Raw genomic sequence first — 19,580 nt, forward strand, 5'->3', positions numbered from 1 at the left:
TTTAATAAATACTTTGAGCTAGATATTCTGCCCGCAAAAGCTCTTTGTTGAATTAAATATATTTTATATTAAAGAATATTTGTTTTGGTTGGTGAAATACGGATTGAACACCCACAAATTATATTTAGGTTTTATTTAATATATTAAATCTTTTAAAATTTCGTTACTCTACTTTATATAGAGAGCTATGCCAAGATAACACTTTTATTCATTCTATATAATTTTTCCTTATTCTATCCTATCAGCCATAGCATTAGTGATTATCATATCATTAAATTCAAAGGATAAATTCTCATGAAATGCCCTTTAAAAACAAAAATTACTACTATTAAACTTTTTATCTATCTTTGGAAGTCAAATGGATTGCATCAGATCTTTATTGACTCATGTAACAGGATTCCATTGGTAATTCTGAAATCCAAAATCCCTTTCTAAAGTCAAATTTTTCTGTTACTAGAAATAAAAAAAAAGGTAAGTTAAAGTTCTCATTAAATTTTAAATTGCAAGAGAAATTATCAAACACTACAATTTATCTGTGAGAATACAGCAAATTTTGCTAACAATTGGTTGTTTTTATTACTGTGCATACTATGCTTAATTTATTTTCTTTAATTACATATTATATTTTGGTTTTATTTTTAATATACTTGAAAAAGAATAGCCTGTATGAAAGAAGTTTTTTTCAAATAGGTGTTAACACTCTTAAAAGAGAAATCTTTATTTCCAACATGGTCAGGGTTCCAAGGAAGAAATATAGACAGGGATCAGAATTGGAAAAATAACTGCTTCTTTATATTTTTAAATTTTATAGTAAAAATCCAATTTCTTAATTCTGTTGAGAATAAACTTAAGAACTCAATACTTTTCTATATTAAAAAGTATAAATGTATAGTAAAAAGAAAAAAATTAAATTGTTGGATTATCTTTACCTTGAATTATTTATGCCTCTGCTATTTATATAAACATATAATTTATATCATAAAGAGATGACATTTCACTTTCAGTTTCCATAAGCAATACAAATATTTCTAACATTAAAATAAACGTGTTTTCTTTAAAAAAAAAAAAAGGGGGGGGTATTTCAAAGAAAATTTTTGTAAAATGAATCATTTTCCTAATGATTTTCAGTTTTAGTTAAGGATGTAATCCTAATAGGGGAAAAATAGGCCCATAAGGAAAAAAAGGCGGAGATTGTGGTAACACTGCAGGCATGCCTCTGGGAAGAAAGGGTGAAAATCTCCATTTTGGCTAAAGCCATTCTAAGAGTTTCATGAGATATATGTCTCAGAAAAACAAGAGGTTGATTTAAGGTAAGAAATAAGTTTTCAGGGCCACTGGATCTAAGGTACCAAAGCTAGCTCTTTAGCTCAAGGGCAAAACCCTTCTTAGAAATAGTCATTTCTGTGCCATGGGAAGAATTTAGAATAGGGACTGACACATTTATGAGGAGATTAGATACTTTTCATGCTTCTGTAAATAGTTTCTATTACCATATTCTCAACAGTTAATTTTTGGACAAATGCATTCAATAAAATTCACAGGACTCATGGATTAAATATATATAGCAAAGTTAATTCTTTATTATAAGAACTGATAGTCATCAGGAAATAAAATACAAATCAATATAGAAATTTGCTCAGTTTCAGCAGAGGCAGACCAAAGAGTCTGCTATAATGAGAAAGAAAAAGAACAAAAAAGGATCACAGGCTGTCATAAGGGACATATGTTTTGTGCCTAATAGGATGCTTTCCTCTTCTTTCAGGTTATATGAAAGGAAAGCCTATGAATCCTGGACTACATTCTAAATCCAACTGTAGAGAATACAAAAAACTCTAATTAGCTTTGGGGATTTTCCTTTGTCCTTTGTAATATTCTCCAACTTTGTACTTTGGTGATCTACTTGACCAGAAAATAAACTCTAAGCATTAAGCTTACAATGGTGCAGATCTTTACTTCTAAAATTAGGCTACAACTAGACCATGGTGAGCAGTATAGAAATAAGATGACTGTCATTTTAATAAATAATGACAGTGATTATAAATAGTATTGTTTATATAACAATTTATTTGAAAGCTCAAACTGTTTTCTTATTTTTCTTTTCAAAAAACTATGAGATAAGATAGGAAAAATAGCTATTTTCCCTATTTGGCCAGGAAATTAAGATACTGGAAAGTTAAATGATTAGGTGATCTCATCCATTTCTATAGTTCAGCTGTGCCACCTCTATGGAAATGTCTCCAAATCTACAGGAGACACATTTCAGCTTGGCCTTGGGCAAGAATCACTTTTCCAGCTCCCTTCTGTAGCTTTTCCAAAACATCCCCACTAAACATGTACAAAACTACAATAACATCCTCCTGCTCACCTGACCCCTGGCCTTCCTTCTAACTTTCTTCTATTAATTATACCAGAATCATTCCTATCAGGCTGGAAATTTTTGAGTCTTCCCTCTTCTTCACAGTCAGGGTCCAAATAACTGCCAAGTTCTGATGCTTTTACCTTTGCAATGTCCCTTGTGTTCATCCTGCCTTTCCCTCTAAAGCTTCCTATTCCTTCTCTAGTGTATTTTCAGCTTCCCAATTGTTTTTTCCTCTAGAGTCTCCTTTTTTTCCAATTTATCCTTCACATAGCTTCCATTTTGTCTAATGTTTAAGTTTGACTGTGTGACTCTTGCTTAAAAATCAGTTGCCTATGTATAGTTCTCAAAGTATGATCCAGAGACTCCTGGGGGACCTCAAGTGTCTTTCAAGGGTCTATAAGATCAAATCTATTTTTATAACAATATTAAGACTTTTAATTTCTAATACAGTAATTATCAATAGATATAAATCTAAATTTAGGGATCTACAATAATTTTTAAAAATATAAAGGAGCCCCAAGACCAAAAAATTTTGAGAATCACTGGCCAATAGCAGAAAATAGCAATTCTTTACCCTAAAACTGAAAGCTCTTTCTACTTTCCAGCACCAAGATTGTCGTTCAGCTTCTACAGTATACTCTCAATTCATTAATGCTTTTGTCTATTTTCAAGGCCTATTTGGTTATATCTTATTCACAAAGACTTTTCTGCTTCTTCAAGCAGATTTTTTTTTGTCCTGTGGCATTGTGGGTATCTCTCCTTCCACTGTAAACTTCCACTGCAAACTTTCTGTGCATACTCCCATTGCTATCAGACTGCAAGCTCCCTGAAGGCAGGGACTTGGTGGGTTTGTGGCAGACACAAATCAAATGTTTGTTGAATTAAGTTGGCTTCCTGACATTGCCCAGCTGGAGAGCAGCAGGGTTGGCTCTGGTACCCAAGTATCCTCTGAACTTTGCCTTATTTAATCTGGATCCCATCTTCTGAGCCCATAAAGGGTTCTGTGGTTGGATGTGGAGGTTACCTGAGGTCATGTAAAAATATCTCCAGCAAAAAAGAGGTCACAAATGGAAAAAGCATAAGAAGCCCTGATCTAAACCATTATCTCTCTGGCATAGGCTCACATCTCTGTGGGAGCCGAGAAGACTGGGTCTGAAAGGAGCTCTGTGTAGGTGAAAAAAACAATAAGCCCAACCAACCATCAATAGGGATAACTAAGAATTATCACATTTACAGGAAGATAATGTATCTCATATGCTTTACAACCATAAAGTGCAATATAATACAAGCCCTTATTGTTAACAAGGCATATAAAGTATCTGTTTATGGAAAAAATATACACATAGTACTGAAAAATTCTGCTTCTACTATAGGCTAAGAAATATAATAAATGTCAATGGAACTACATATATTTATATATATACATATTTGTATATAAATTATATATATATAATTTTAACAATTATATATAAAATATATATAATAAATAATAAAATATAAAACTATATATTTAGTAGCTAAAAGATAATGTTAAGTATGCTTCAAAATTCTTTTTTAAATAAAAGCACAATTAATAGAACACATTATTTTAATATAATTTGGAGAATACAGCAATGCTTGCTTTTCCCCCTAAATTCTATAAAAATAAGTTGTGGGGGGAAGAGGAGAATCCTTTTGTGGTAGCTTTGACTAATCATCTTGTTACCTGCCCAACTGCTTTGTCTCTTTCCAAGGAGGTAAGCATTTTCTGCCTCAGTAAAATATGGTGCCTGTCATGCAACACCCTTATAGTTGGCTCATATGATGCATAATGTAACTTCAACCTACGAAAAATAAAAGGCCAATTGCATTTTAAAGGGCAATTGAGTTAAATCAGTGATTTCCATCTAAATAGGTTTTTTGCACAGGATCACAAATAAACCATACAAAGGTCACCACACAAGAGATATCAAGTGTTATTTTGCATGCAACCTCTCCTAGGCAGTATGGAAAAAAGCATTTTAGTCATGAGATAACTATTTCTATATTTCTTACCAAAACATTTTGCTGTATTTGACTACATTTCAAGGTATACATCTACTATTTGTTGCAATTGAGAAAACCACATATTTTTCATTCAGCTCAGACCTTAGTATCAAAAAGACAGAATACAAGCTATAGACAAAAAGAGAAAAATTCTTCTATGATGAAAAAAGCTAAAAGACAATATGACAACCATAAAATAAAATTAGCTCTCCCAAATACCTAAGTAAAATAGATTAAATAGTAATACTGATAGAAATCAAATGAAATATCAAAATATTCTGCCATATTACACTGCAGAATTTTGAAAATTCAGCATATAACTAACAACTTTTAAAATGATAAAGTTTATTAGAAATTTGAAAATAAAGAAATTTTAAAACATAGTTTTCCTGGGATAATGTAAATTGGTACTTTATTCATTTCAATTATTTATTTAATCTTTTCCTTGAAAATTTAGTATAACTAACTTTTTCTTACATTGAATCATATTTTCCCATTGGATTTTTGTTATTGCCATTTTTCTTCTTCATAAACTCAAAAATATTGAAATTCGTCTCAGACCATTTCTTCCTTAATAAATAAGTTCTTAAGAGAATTGCACCCAGGGTCATCTAATGATATGTAAGAGGCAGGACTAGAACCCAGATCTTCCTGATTCCATTAAACCTAGTTTCCTCTCTCTAGATCTTAATTACTACTAACAAGCTTAAAGGTATTTTTTTCCTGAAATGCCTTCAAAATCAATGCAAAAAATGCAAAATTAGAGTTCTTACTATTCAAAGACACATTTTCATTATTCCATTTATAAAATTCCCCAATTTGCTTGTTTTTCAAGTTCCAATTTTTGTCTATTAATAATTCTTAAAAGTGGCTGTATTTGTGTAAATTATATAATTCTTTGCTATTAGCAGGAAATACATTGATGTTTATGTCATTTTAGAACTTCTTATTTCAACAATTATAATCATGAAATCATATTTAATTATTCATTTCAACAAAAGAAATTACATATAATCATAAAATAAAAGTTTGTCATCATGAACATACATATGCCCTGACTTAGAAACCAAAAACTTTCCAAACACCAGATGAGACAGGACTCAAAATACCCTGTTAACAGGGAGGTCAGCAGTTTTCTCTAAAGCTCAAACCACTAGGCAGTCAGGTTGGTAAAGGAAACAGCCCTAGTACTTAAAAAAGTTTCCCTTCTGATTCAAAGGAAAGAGGGAAGGATCCTAAAGAGGGAGAGCTGCATGATGCAAGTGGGATCCATAAGTTTAACATTAGGGAAGGGGGTAAGGAGGGCAAGAAAAAGAAAAGCATAATCTGGGGATATTAGGATGGCAGGAAATACAGAATTAGTAATTTTAACCATAAATGTGAATGGGATGAACTCTCCCATAAAGCGGAGGCGGACAGAAGACTGGATCAGCAGCCAGAACCCTACAATATGTTGTTTACAGGAAACACATTTAAAGCAGGGAGATGCTTGCTGAGTAAAGGTAAAAGGCTAGAGCAGAATCTATTATGCTTCAGGTGAAGTCAAAAAAGCAGGGGTTGCCATCCTTATCTCAGATCAAGCAAAAGCAAAAATTGATCTAATCAAAAGAGATAAGGAAGGAAACTATATCTTGCTTAAAGGGTACCATAGTTAATGAAGCAATATCAATACTAAACATATATGTACCAAGTGGTATAGCATCTAACTTCCTAAAGGAGAAGTTAAGAGAGTTGCAAGAAGAAATAGACAGCAAAACTATGAGGGAGATCTCAATCTTGCACTCTCAGAATTAGATAAATCAAACCACAAAACAAATAAGAAAGAAATTAAAGAGATAAATAAAATATTAGAAAAATTAGATATGATAGATCTTTGGAGAAAACTGAATGGTGACAGAAAGGAGTATACTTTCTTCTCAGCAGTTCATGGAACCTGTACAAAAATTGACCATATATTAGGACATAAAGACCTCAAAATTAAATGCAGGAAGGCAGAAATAGTAAATGCTTTCTTTTCAGATCACAATGCAATAAAAAACTACATTCAACATAAAGTTAGGGGGAAATAGACCAAAAAGTAATTGGAAACTAAACAATCTCATCTTAAAGAATGATTGGGTGAAAAGCAAATTATAGACACAATAATTTCACTCAGGATAATGACAACGATAAGACATCATACCAAAATTTGTGGGATGCAGCCAAAGCAGTAATAAGGGGAAATTTTATATCTTTAGAGGCTTATTTGAATAAAATAGAGAAAGAGAAGATCAATGAAGTGCTTGCAACTTAAAAAGCTAGAAAAAGACCAAATTAAAAATCCCCAATCAAATACTAAGCTTGAAATTCTAAAATTAAAAGGAGAAATTAATAATATTGAAAGTAAAAAAACTATTGAATTAATAAATAAAACTAAGAGTTGGTTTTATGAAAAAAACAATAAAATAGATAAACCTTTGGTAAATCTGATTAGAAAAAGGAAAGAGGAAAATCAAATTGTTAGTCTTAAAAATGAAAAAGGGGAACTTTCCACCAATGAAGAAGAAATTAGAGCAATAATAAGGAGTTGCTTTGCCCAACTTTATGCCAATAAATTTGATAACCTAAGTGAAATGGATAACTACCTCCAAAAATATAGGCTTCCCAGATTAACAGAGGAGGAAGTAAATTGCTTAAATAGTCCCATTTCAGAAAAAGAAATAGAACAAGCTATTAATCAACTCCCTAAGAAAAAATCCCCAGGGCAAGATGGATTTACATGTGAATTCTACCAAACATTTAAAGAACAATTAGCCCCAATGCTATATAAACTATTTGAAAAAATAGGGAATGAAGGAGTCCTACCAAATTCCTTTTATGACACAGCCATGATACTGATACCTAAACCAGGTAAGCTGAAAACAGAGAAAGAAAATTATGGACCAATTTCCCTAATGAATATTGATGCTAAAATCTTAAATAAAATATTAGCAAAAAGATTACAGAAAATCATCCCCAGGATAATACACTATGACTAAGTAGGATTTATACCAGGAATGCAGGGCTGGTTCAATATTAGGAAAACTATTAGCATAATTGACTATATCAATAACCAAATTAAAAAAACCATATGATCATCTCAATAGATGCAGAAAAAGCATTTGATAAAATCCAACATCCATTCCTAATAAAAACACTTGAGAAGATAGGAATAAATGGACTTTTCCTTAAAATAGTCAGGAGCATATATTTAAAACCATCAGTAAGCATCATATGCAATGGGGAAAAACTGGAACTTTTCCCAGTAAGATCAGGAGTGAATCAAGGTTGGCCACTATCACCATTATTATTCAGTATTGTATTAGAAACACTAGTGTTGGCAATAAGAGTCGAGAAAGAGATTAAAGGAATTAGAGTAGGTAAGGAGGAAACCAAACTATCACTTTTTGCAGATGATATGATGGTATACCTAGAGAACCCCAGAGGTTCTACTAAAAAGCTATTAGAAATAATTCATCACTTTAGCAAAGTTGTAGGATATAAAATAAATTCACATAAATCCTCAGCATTTTTATAACATCATCAACAAAATCCAACAGCAAGAGATACAAAGAGAAATTCCATTCAAAGTAACTATCGATAGCAAAAAATATTTGGGAATCTATCCACCAAAGGAAAGTCAGGAATTATATGAGCAAAATTACAAAAAACTTTCCACACAAATAAAGTCAGATTTAAATAATTGGAAAAGTATTAAGTGCTCTTAGATAGGCCAAGCGATTATAATAAAGATAACAATACTCCCTAAACTAATCTTACTTATTTAGTGCTATACCAATCAGACTCCCAAGAAAATATTTTAATGATCTAGAAAATATAACAACAAAATTCATAATGAAGAACAAAAGATCGAGAATCTCAAGGAAATTAATGAAAAAAACAAATGAAAGTGGCCTAGCTGTACCTGATCTAAAACTATATTATAAAGCAGCAGTCACCAAAACTATTTGGTATTGGCTAAGAAATAGATTAGTTGATCAGTGGAATAGGTTAGGTTCACAAGACAAAATAGTCAACTCTAGCAATCTAGTGTTTAACAAACCCAAAGATCCTAACTTTTGGGATAAGAATTCATTATTTGACAAAAACAGCTGGGAAAACTGGAAATTAGTATGGCAGAAATTAGACATGGACCCACACTTAACACTGTATACCAAGATAAGATCAAAATGGGTCCATGATTTAGGCATAAAGAACAAGATTATAAATAAATTAGAGGAACATAGGATAGTTTACCTCTCAGACTTGTGGAGGAAGAAGAAATTTGTGACCAAAGATGAACTAGAGATCATTATTGATCACAAAATAGAAAATTTTGATTATATCAAAATAAAAAGCTTTTGTACAAACAAAACTAATGCAAACAAGATTAAAAGGGAAGCAACAAACTGGGAAAACATTTTCACAGTTAAAGGTTCTGAAAATATAGAGAGAATTGACTCTAATTTATTAAGAAATCAAGCTATCTCCAACTGATAAATGGTCAAAAGATATGAACAGACAATTTTCAAATGATGAAATGGAAACTATTTCCACTCATATGAAAGAGTGTTCCAAATCACTGCTGATCAGAGAAATGCAAATTAAGACAACTCTGAGATACCACTACATACCTGTCAGATTGGCTAACATGACAGGAAAAAATAATGATGAATGTTAGAGGGGATGTGGGAAAACTGGGACAATGATGCATTGTTGGTGGTGTTGTGAACGAATCCAACCATTCTGGAGAGCAATCTGGAATTATGCCCAAAAAGTTATTAGCAAACTGTGAATATCCTTTGATCCAGAAGTGCTACTACTGGGCTTATACCCCAAAGAGATATTAAAGAAGGGAAAGGGACCTGTATGTGCCAAAATGTTTGTGGAGGCCCTTTTTGTAGTGGCTAGAAACTGGAAAATGAATGGATGCCCATCAATTGGAGAATGGTTGGGTAAATTGTGGTGTATGAATGTTATGGAATATTATGGTTCTGTAAGAAATGACCAGCAGGATGAATACAGAGAGGCTTGGAGAGACTTACATGACCTGATGCTGAGTGAAATGAGCAGAACCAGGAGATCATTATATACTTCAACAACAATACTGTATGAGGATGTATTCTGATGGAAGTGGATTTCTTCGACAAAGAGAAGATCTAACTCAGTTCCAATTGATCAATGATGGACAGAATCAGCTTCACCCAAAGAAAGAACACTGGGAAAGGAATGTAAACTGTTGTCATTTTTGTTTTTCTTCCCGGGTCATGTTTACTTTCTGAATCCAATTCTTCTGTGCAACAAGAGAACTGTTCGGTTCTGCACACATATATTATATCTAGGATATACTGTGACATATTTAACATGTATAGGACTGCTTACCATCTGGGGGAGGGGGTGGAGGGAAGGAAGGAAAAAGCCAGAACAGAAGTGAGTGCAAAGGATAAAGTTGTAAAGAAATTTTTTCCAAAAAAAAGAAGAAAAAAAAAGTTTCCCTTCCAAAAGAACAAAAGCTGATAAAAACATCAGTTCAATTTTCCATGGCAGAGCTCTATACTACATTTTTACTATGCCAACAGAATGGGACTTCTTTCAACATTAAGATAACAAAACAAAACAGAGAAAGTTTTAAAGTTTATAAAACCCTCTCCTTGCATTATTTTATTTGAGCCTTAAAACCCTGTGAATAAGTATTACTAATAATAGGCATTATGGATACTACTTTACATTTAAGGAATGAGTTCAGAAAAGTTCTGTGGAATATCTATCATCACTATCTATTAAGCCAGAAGCAAAATCTAAATCCAGGACTTCCCAATTCCAATTCCAGCATTCTATCCGCTATATCAAGCAGCAAAGCAGTGCAATGAATAAAGGTCAGGCCTAAAATGTTAGGAATAACTGTGTTCAAATCCAGGCTCAGACATTATCTATGTGACTCTGAGCAAGTCACTTCATTCTGTGTGCCTCAGTTTTCTCATTTGTAAAATGATCTGGAGAAGGAAATGGTAAACTGCTTTAGTGTCTTTACCCCAAAAATCCCAAATGGAGTCACTAAGAGTCAGACATGATTGAAAGAACAACAAACATCTATTACATCACATTACTCAATGAATTATGAACTATGATCCACAGAAATATTGCCTAAACTGCTGACTTGATTCTTTAAAGCTCTCCTCTAACTTTCTTAAGAATTCATTGCTAGCAATGGAACATATGACCTAGCAATTAATTATCCTTCACTTTCACTTCATGTTTAGGCCACTGCTTATTCTATTATGAAGCTCTTTAAGATGATATTCTTTATCAATACAATCTAGCCTAAGCATCTGATCTAATCCATTTGTATAAGCACTATATATTCAAGAAACTGGCCCAACTACTGGGATTACAATGACAAAAAAAAAAAAAAAACAATCCTCTCTGAACTGACATTCTTTTATATAGCTACTCATTTAAAAATCTTCATCATCATTAAGATAACTATGGTCCAATCACTCATCTCTACTGTCTTTTAAACTCTTTAGAGATTGGGCATACATAACAAACTACAGCATTGGAAGAGTGCTGATACTTAAAAATTGGACCTTTATTTCTGAGGGAAACTTAAAAGTTATTAAAAGTACTGTGCAAATAGCCAAAAGCAAAACCTAATCATTTTTTTTCTCCTACTCTATAATTCTGGGCTCCAAATTACAAAACTTGCCTGACACACAGTAGACATTCATTCAATAAATTGTGTTAACTATTATATATGGATTAACCAACTCTATATATTATTTATTCTTTTTTTATTTTTCCCCATTTTACTTAATACTTTTCTCCAATGACATTCAAAACAAAAAAATTTACATTTGTTTTTTAAAATTTTTGAGTTCTAGGTTCTCTCCCTTATCCCCCCCCACAACCCCACCCACAATTAAGAAACCATATGTGAAGTTATACCAAAAAAATTCCATAAAAGTCATGTTGAGAGAGAGGAGAGAGAGAGAGAGAATACTTCAGTCTGTATTCAGATAAAAATCAGTTCTTTTTTTGGATATGGATAGGATTTTTCATACTTTATAACAGTCATGGATCATTGTACTCTGAGAATAGCAAAGTCATTCACAACTGGTCATCCTAGAACATCACTATTATTTTGTATACAGTACATTTCACTTCAGTTGAGTTCATGGAGGACTTTCCAGGCTTTTTTTTTTTTTCCTGAGAGCATCCTGCTCATTATTTTTCATAGAATAATAATTGAATATCATAATCTAAATAAAGTATATATTCTTTAGCTGCTTATTTTTCCTCTTTTGAATGACTACAGATCTCATTAAAGAAGTTCTTCAATGTTCTAGGGTCTGATATTTATGTTCTAGAGTCTATGTAATCCACAAACAGCAATATCTTAGAGAGCTTCCCCATCTAAAGGGTTAGATATATATATATATATATATATATAATATATATAATATATATATATATATATAATTATATATATATAATATACTTCTTCCATTTAGTCGCAATATTGGACATCTTCCAAAACTGTCTCAAACACTTTTGGAGAAGATAACTTTATCTTTTTTATATAATTTTATAATTTGCATGACAAAAATAGAAAATTATTGAACAAAGACGTTTCTGTGATTTTTTATCCCATGTCCTCTATTATTTTAATGTATTCATGGTAGACAGTTTGCTGAAGGAAAGCATTTTAAAAAGTATCATAGAATCAAATGGAATTTTTGTTTGTTTTTGTAATGAAGAAACAATGTAGCACAGTAGATAATTATACTTTGATCTTTGGAGTTAATTTTATGACTATAAATATGTAATCAGCTGGAGATTATTACTTACAAAAGTTTGCCTCTTCCTTTTCATGTCTTTATCAAGTATATTCTTGTTAACAAGTGAGTATTCTCATAAAGATTTTATAGATAGTTAAATAATCAATAGCTTTTGATACTTCTTAATAGCATTTTAGGGGTAATAATAAGTTATTTGATATTTTTCAAGCATTTGAAATTTTTTCTTTAAAATATCTTGAGAATCATATCTATAAATTCAGCTCCAGTCTCTTCCCCCAAACCAGTTGCTTATTGCATTTAATACTTGATGTTTCAACATTGTGTAAAACTGAATTCATTTGAATTCAATGTCATCAAATGATAGAATATTTCCAAAGTACTGAGCACAATATCTGGTACATAGTAATTAAATAATATATATGGATTCCCTTCCCCTTTCCTTTTCTAATTCTGTTTAAAACACATCTCTCCTTCCAGTGTCCCAAGTTCATCCTGGACTCTTTATTCTTGTTCTCCCTTCTCTTCTCCATCAATGGGATACAATGGTTTACTCAAATTCCAGCTAAAATCCCAACTCATTCTTGTGTTCTTCCCTCTGCTAATTATTACCTGCTCATTCTATGTATATCTTGTTTGTACAGTTATTTGCATATTGTCTTCCCTCCATTAGATTGTAAGGCACTTGAGGGCAATTTAGCACATATTAGCTTTATCAACTTAGCTTTATCAACTTGTGCTGACTGAGTCAAACACCATATGCAAAACTTTATTATGTTTTCTTCTAAATATGTTCTTCCTTCATCATCAATATCCAGTAAATGACAATTCCAAAGGACCCATGACAATAAAATGCTATCTACTCCAGAGAAAGAACTGATGAATTGTGAATGCAGATTGAAATATACTTTTAACTTTTCTTGCTTACTTTTCATTTGTTTTCTTTTACAACATGGCTAATATGGAAATATGCTTTGCATGACTTCATAATCGATCCTATTTGCTTGCTTTCTCAAAGAGTGATAGATAGAATTTGGAATTCAAAAGTTTTTAAATGATTGTTAATACACACATATAATTTTAAAATATTTGTCAGTGACATTACCATTAACTCTCTCATGGTCAAAATATGGCTATTACTGCAACTCTTCTTGCTTCACTTCTCAACCCTTCAGTTACCAAGTTCTTGATGATTTTATCTTTGTGGTATTTTTCATGTCTGTCGGTCTATAACTAGAGATGCAGCCCAAATTAATAGTTTGCTAGATTAAATCATTTGCTTATATAGGTCTCCTCCATATGTGTTCCTACCCACTACTGCCAATTAATTCTTCAAAATAATAATAAAAAAAAAAAACCTTTCTTTATACCTTGGTAGAGTCATGTTATCGTCTGTCCAGAAATCTTCAATGGTTTCCTTTTCCCTAATGGCCAGTACTTTAATAAATTTCATCAGTGGAAAGATTCTCCTTCCATACAAATCACACACTTACAAATAAATAACTACTATACCTTGAGGCTCTCTCTACCATAGGATTGTGCATGGTTATTTAGGAAGGACTAGCCCTCTGCTGGAGAGCTCATTGTTCATCCATCTTTGATGTCCACTTGGCACTCAATTCTCACCTATGGAGCCACAGCATGGGCAACAACCATAGCCCAGTAACAACATCACAGCAGAGATGATAAAGTAGGCTAAGGGTAACCAATAGGCCTTAAACCTGTCGTGGAGTTGGGGGTATGTGTCTGTCCTGTTCCCATGGCCATGGAGGCTGCTGAAGTGAGCATCATAAGTGGAGTGCTTAGAGCTTAGTCAGACTTTGAAGAGGTCCAGGTCAGCCACTGCATGTCAGGTCATCACCAAGTGTCTTGGGTTTGTCTTAGAATAGGATTTCAATGACTCAGGATGAGAGTAAGACTGACAACTTTGTGTCCTTAGATTCAATTTGAGAGCAAGTCAAGACATGAGTCCATGATGTCATTGGTTCTCTTCAAAAACAAAAAACACTTTGCTATAGTCCTAAATTGTCTGTTAGTTCCCTAATTCTCTAGTTTCTTCCATGTTTTTCTTACTTCCTCAACTAGATTCTATGCTTCTAAGGGCAAGAATGAACCTGCTTATGTCTTATACAATTTGTAGATTGAATTACAGAGGAATTTACCTACTCCTCATTATTATGTATTTAATAATAATAAATTACTACTTTTTCCTCACTTATCTAGTTCTTCAACTCTTTTAAAGGTACTGAAGTCAAATAAAATACTTATTATTGACTAAAAGTAGTTGGAAATATCTGATCATTTAGTTTGGTTTTCAGATATTTGTGGCTTTCAAAAGAGCTATGACAAAGTGAACTGAAAATAATTTCTTAAGACTAGGTATAATGAATGGATCATTGATTTTTTTTTTCCTTTTCCCAATTAATATTTACAAAAACAAACAAACAAAAAACTTCCATGTAACTTCTACAGGACAAAATTTCAAGACTAATAAATGTCATAATTATTGCCTATAAACCATTTTCAGTCTTCTTAGCAAAAACAAAAATCTTAATGATAAGTACAGTCAAAGGAAAAAAATTTCTTTGTGGTCTCTGATATTGGTATCCTTGGTGATGACTAGGGAATAAAGATATAGTAGAGAGTGAATCAGACTTGCAGTCAAGAATACCTGAGTTCAAACAGTTTCAGATTTTTACTAGCTTTGGGACTAAGCACAAGTCATTTAAGTATTCTGAAGCTTAGTTGCCTTATCTATAAATTGGAGATAATAATACCCTTTCCCCTACCCTCCCCCAAACAGGCTTGTTTTAAGTATCAAATAGGGATAATATAGTTCAAATATTTTGCAAAACTTTAAGCATTAAATAAATGCTATTATTTACATGTTACAAAACAACTCTCATAAGTGGCTCTATGAAAACATAATTTATTTTGATAGTTATTAGTGCTTTACCCAGGGCTCAGCCCATCATAAATATTTAAGGCTTACCAGTCATTTTTGCTTTGATCAGAAACTCTGAGAGTCTTCCCCTCCCAGATTCATTCGCTCATTTATTTTTTACTTAGATTTTTTGGACTAAGTGAAAGAAGAGATTCTTTGCTCAGTTACCACCTAGCCTTAACCACTGGATGGGTGCAGCCTCAATCAAACTGAAACTTGTTGAAGACTATAGCTTAAAAAGACCAAGGTCTCTCATTTCATCCAAGGCCATCTCCACTTGTCCTGACCTCTATCTAACCACTGGACCCAGATGACTCTAGAGGGGAAAGTGAGGCATGTTAGTTTGCCCAGGTCATGATCCTTTTAGAGAATGAAGTACAAACAACAACAATAACAACAATTGACACGGAAAAATAAGTTCAAGAATTTTCAGATGATAATTATATATGTGTGTGTCCTGGGATATTCTTGCTGAGGAAGAAGTATCTGTTGTTATAATTTTTTGGTTTTCCATAGATAGCAATGAGTTAATATCCATTCTATGTTTAATATAATAAAAAACAGGTTGTGGAAAACTGATTTCCTACAAGTAGGAAACCTGTTATATGTTAAAAGTACATTCAAAAATATCTGCTGTCTAGTAATTGCTAATGAATATATGATGTATAAACATCTGATTTTAAGTCTGTTGGGAAAAACACTATAAAATTTAAAGTTATGTAGACATGAACTATTATTATGGTTTTTATACTTAGTGAAAAATTATAATAAAACTGTAATTAATTATAATATGTGTTTTAAGTATACATTCAGTGCCTTGTCCAGAGTCCGACTTCAATGCCTCATTATTTCAAAAAGAAATCCCTGTGTTCTTAAAGGCTGTACCAAGCAAAATGTAAAATCCTAACATGTCTGGTTGGTTGTTGTCCTTTCTTCTTGAAAAGGACCAAAATGACATCGCTATGTTAGAGTCAAGTTACAGCATGTCCAATTATGGCCAATTAGACAATACAAGCTTTCTACAGGTAGAACACAAATAGTTCCTATGAACCTCTGGAGTGGCTTCACTAGTTTTATGCATCTCACCATTCTTCTGAGCTAATTCAGTTCTGCTTTGCTCATAGAACACAGCACCTTCTCTGATGAGGGCATGCTATGTTGGGCGATCCTGTGCCAGGGTCTCCCTTGTCATATAGTTGATTCTAAAGTTCTTAAGAGAGACCTTGAGAGTATCCTTGTATCACTTTTTCTGACCACATTGCTCACAATGTGTGAGTTCTTTATAAAATAATTTTTTTTTGGCAAGCATACATTTGGCATTTGAACAATGCGGCCAGTCCAACAGAGTTGTGCTCTCTGTAGTAGAATTGGAATACTTGGCAGTTTAGTTCAATAAACGACCTCAGGGTTTGGTATCTTATCCTGCCAGATGATCTTCAGGATTTTCCTAAGACAAACCAAATGGAAGTAGTTCCGTTTGCTGCATGGTGCTGGTATACTGTCCAGGTAAGTTTGCACAATGGCTCTGTAGACCTTCAATTTGGTGGTCAATCTAATCATTCTCCTCTCCCACAATTTCCTTGGAAACTTTCCAAACACTGAGCTAGCTCTGGCAATGTGTGTGTCAACTTCATTATCAATGCGGGCATTTCTAGAAAGTATACTCCAAGGAAAGAGAACTTATCCACAGCATTCAAAACTCCACCATTACTGTAACTAACTGATGGTTCCACATGGATGGTGTGGTGCTGGCTGATGGCTGTTTTCTTGGTGTTAATTGTTGCCAAATATAGGTTGCTAATTTCATGGGAAATCCTTTTGCATGACAACCCATAAAAGAAATAAAAATACAAAAATAAAAAATACAAAAATTCCTTAGTCTCTTCTGTTTCTGCAGCAAATGGAGGCAGAGAGCAAAAAAGGGAGACATGGACTTAAGAATCATGATTTACATTATCTATAAACGCTAACTTAAATGTTGGTACTTGAAATTTGGGATTATTTTCCAATAACCAACATACCACTGAAGAAACTGAAATCCTTGCTAAAAATGAAACCCGAAGATGAAAGGAAGCTATAGCTAAATTAAAAGAGACTTCAAAGATTCTTCCTTAAACAAACAAATAAACAAAGAAAAGTGGAATTGGTAAATAAGACTGTTTAAGAGAAGAAAGATTATTTTATGGGATATTTAGTCATTTTGTATTATTATCTTATAATTAAAACTTAATTGCTAAGAGATAGCAAACTCAGCTAAATTCTCCCTAACATTCCATTCTAAACAATTTTAAAATAATGCCCCAAATCAAATTTTGTAGTAGTGACATCACGAAAGGTCAGGGTGGGATATTTTACCAGCCTAGACAATTAAGAAAAGAGTTCTGTGACACCAAGGTGGGGACCAGGCTGGGGTTCACCTGACAGTATCATCACAGGTACATCATGTACGTGACCAAAAGTCAACAAAAGTTGCTGTCAATGGCAGCAACTTCAGATTTGGTAAGCAACCCAGAAAAGTAAGAGGGTCAGACAACTTGTAAAAAAGAAATTAAGGGAAATCCTTCGCTGGCAATGGGTGCACTTAGCATTGATGGCAATTCCACTGTCCATATGCAATTCTTTGTCACAGTTCCAGAATGGAGACGAGAACTTGGGAACAGAGGACAGGGGCCCTGAGTTCCAGAGCAGAAAGGAGCACTAGTGCTATTAGATTCAAGAGAACAAAGGCCCTTGTGTAAAAACCAGAATGCAGAGCAAGAGATTTACCTTTCCCTAGATCACACCACTTTGGAAACACTGAAAACTTGCTGATCCCCCAAACTAGCTCTAAAAATAGCAGCAGAAAAAAAGCCTGAAAATAGGGATAATGTCTCCTCCACCTTGCAGGAAACAAAGATGAACTTTTACAAAAAGTTGAAAATAAAAAAATTAGGCTGAAAAAGTGAGCAAATAATTTTAAAAGTCACTTAACCATAAAAAAGTACAATTAAGTTGGCAGGGAAGATCAAAACATAAACTCAGAAAAAGTTACTGATATAAAAAGAGTTATAAGCAAAGCTTCAAAGACACTGCTAGTTGGGACAAAAAGACAAGAAGAATTTCTGGAAGATTTGACAAGATAAGAGTGATAGAAAAAAAAATGGGAAGTTAATAATGATGCAAAAAAAATTAATAGCTTGGGAAAAGAGTTACATGAATAATTAAAATAGCACCTTAAGAAAAAAAGCAGAATTGACCTAATGGCAAAAGAGGCACAGAAAATGATGAAAAAAGTTCCATCAAAAGCAGAATAGACCAAATGAAAAAGAAGGTACAAAAATTCAATGAATAAAAAAGGACTCTTTAAAAAGAATTGACCAAATGGGAAAAGAGGTATAAAAATTCACTCAAGGAAATAACATTAGAATTGAGAAAACTGAAATGAATGACTTGATAATACAAAAAAAAAAAAAAAAAAGACAAAAAAGGGAAAAGAATGGTAAAGACAAAAAAGTTGAAATATTTCACTGAAAAACAATGAGGAGAGAGAATTTAAGAATTATTGGACTATCTGAAAACCAACATTAATTTTTTTTAAAAAGAACCTAAACATCAATAAATTATAAAGGAAAATTACCCTGTATCTGAAATCCAGAGAATAAAATTGAAAAGAATCTACAGATCATCTCCTGAGATACCAAAATGATGAAACAGCCAAAATCCAGAGTACCCAGGTAAAGGAGCAAATATTACCAAACAGTCCGAAATATCTGACTACTGTGGAGCCATAGTTAGAATCTCATAAAATTTATCGGCTTCCCATTAAAGGAATAGAGGGCTTGGAATGTGATATTGGAGAGGACAAAGGAGCTAGGATTACAATTAAGAACAACTCACCTACCAAAACTGAGTATAATACTTTGATGGAAAAATGGATCTTTATTGAAGTAGAGGACTTTTTAGCATTCTGATGAAAAGATCAAAACTAAAAAGAAAACATGACATTCAAATACAAGACTCAAGAAAAGCATAAAAAGACAAATATGAAAGAGAAATCATATGGGACTCAGTACATTTAAACAGTTTACATTCCATTATGGGAAGATGATAAATGTAATTTCTAAGAATTTCATCATTATGACGGCAGTCAGAAACAGTCTACATAGACAGAAGACATGGATATAAAGAGATTATGTTGGGATGGATCTCAAAAATATAAATTTAAAAGATTAAAAAACTTAAAAGAAAGACTTGAGTGTTATGATCAATACAGTGATCCAAGAGTCATGATGAAAAATTGCTATTCACTATGGATAGAGAACTGATGAATTCAGTACAAACTTCAGTATAATTTTCTCATTTTATTTTTCTTGGGTTTTTGTGATATGGATAACATGGAAATATGGTTTCTATGATTTCATATGTATAACTGATAATATACCTTCTCATTGAAGAAAAG

At 32.7% G+C, this 19,580-nt stretch overlaps 1 protein-coding gene across 4 annotated transcripts in view; it reads right to left on the bottom strand.

Annotated features, from left to right (window-relative positions):
- Nucleotides 1-19,580, bottom strand: part of SPAG16 (sperm associated antigen 16) — a 1,146,423-nt gene that overhangs the window by 1,062,894 nt on the left and 63,949 nt on the right. For all 4 annotated transcript variants that reach the window (XM_031958103.1, XM_031958102.1, XM_031958104.1 and 1 more), the window contains exon 7: nucleotides 4,065-4,182. In XM_031958103.1, the coding sequence (XP_031813963.1) occupies nucleotides 4,065-4,182 (118 nt within the window). The remainder of the gene's footprint in view (nucleotides 1-4,064; nucleotides 4,183-19,580) is intronic.

Source organism: Sarcophilus harrisii, chromosome 3, assembly GCF_902635505.1.
Source record: "Sarcophilus harrisii chromosome 3, mSarHar1.11, whole genome shotgun sequence".
NCBI classification, from domain to species: Eukaryota; Metazoa; Chordata; class Mammalia; order Dasyuromorphia; family Dasyuridae; genus Sarcophilus; species Sarcophilus harrisii.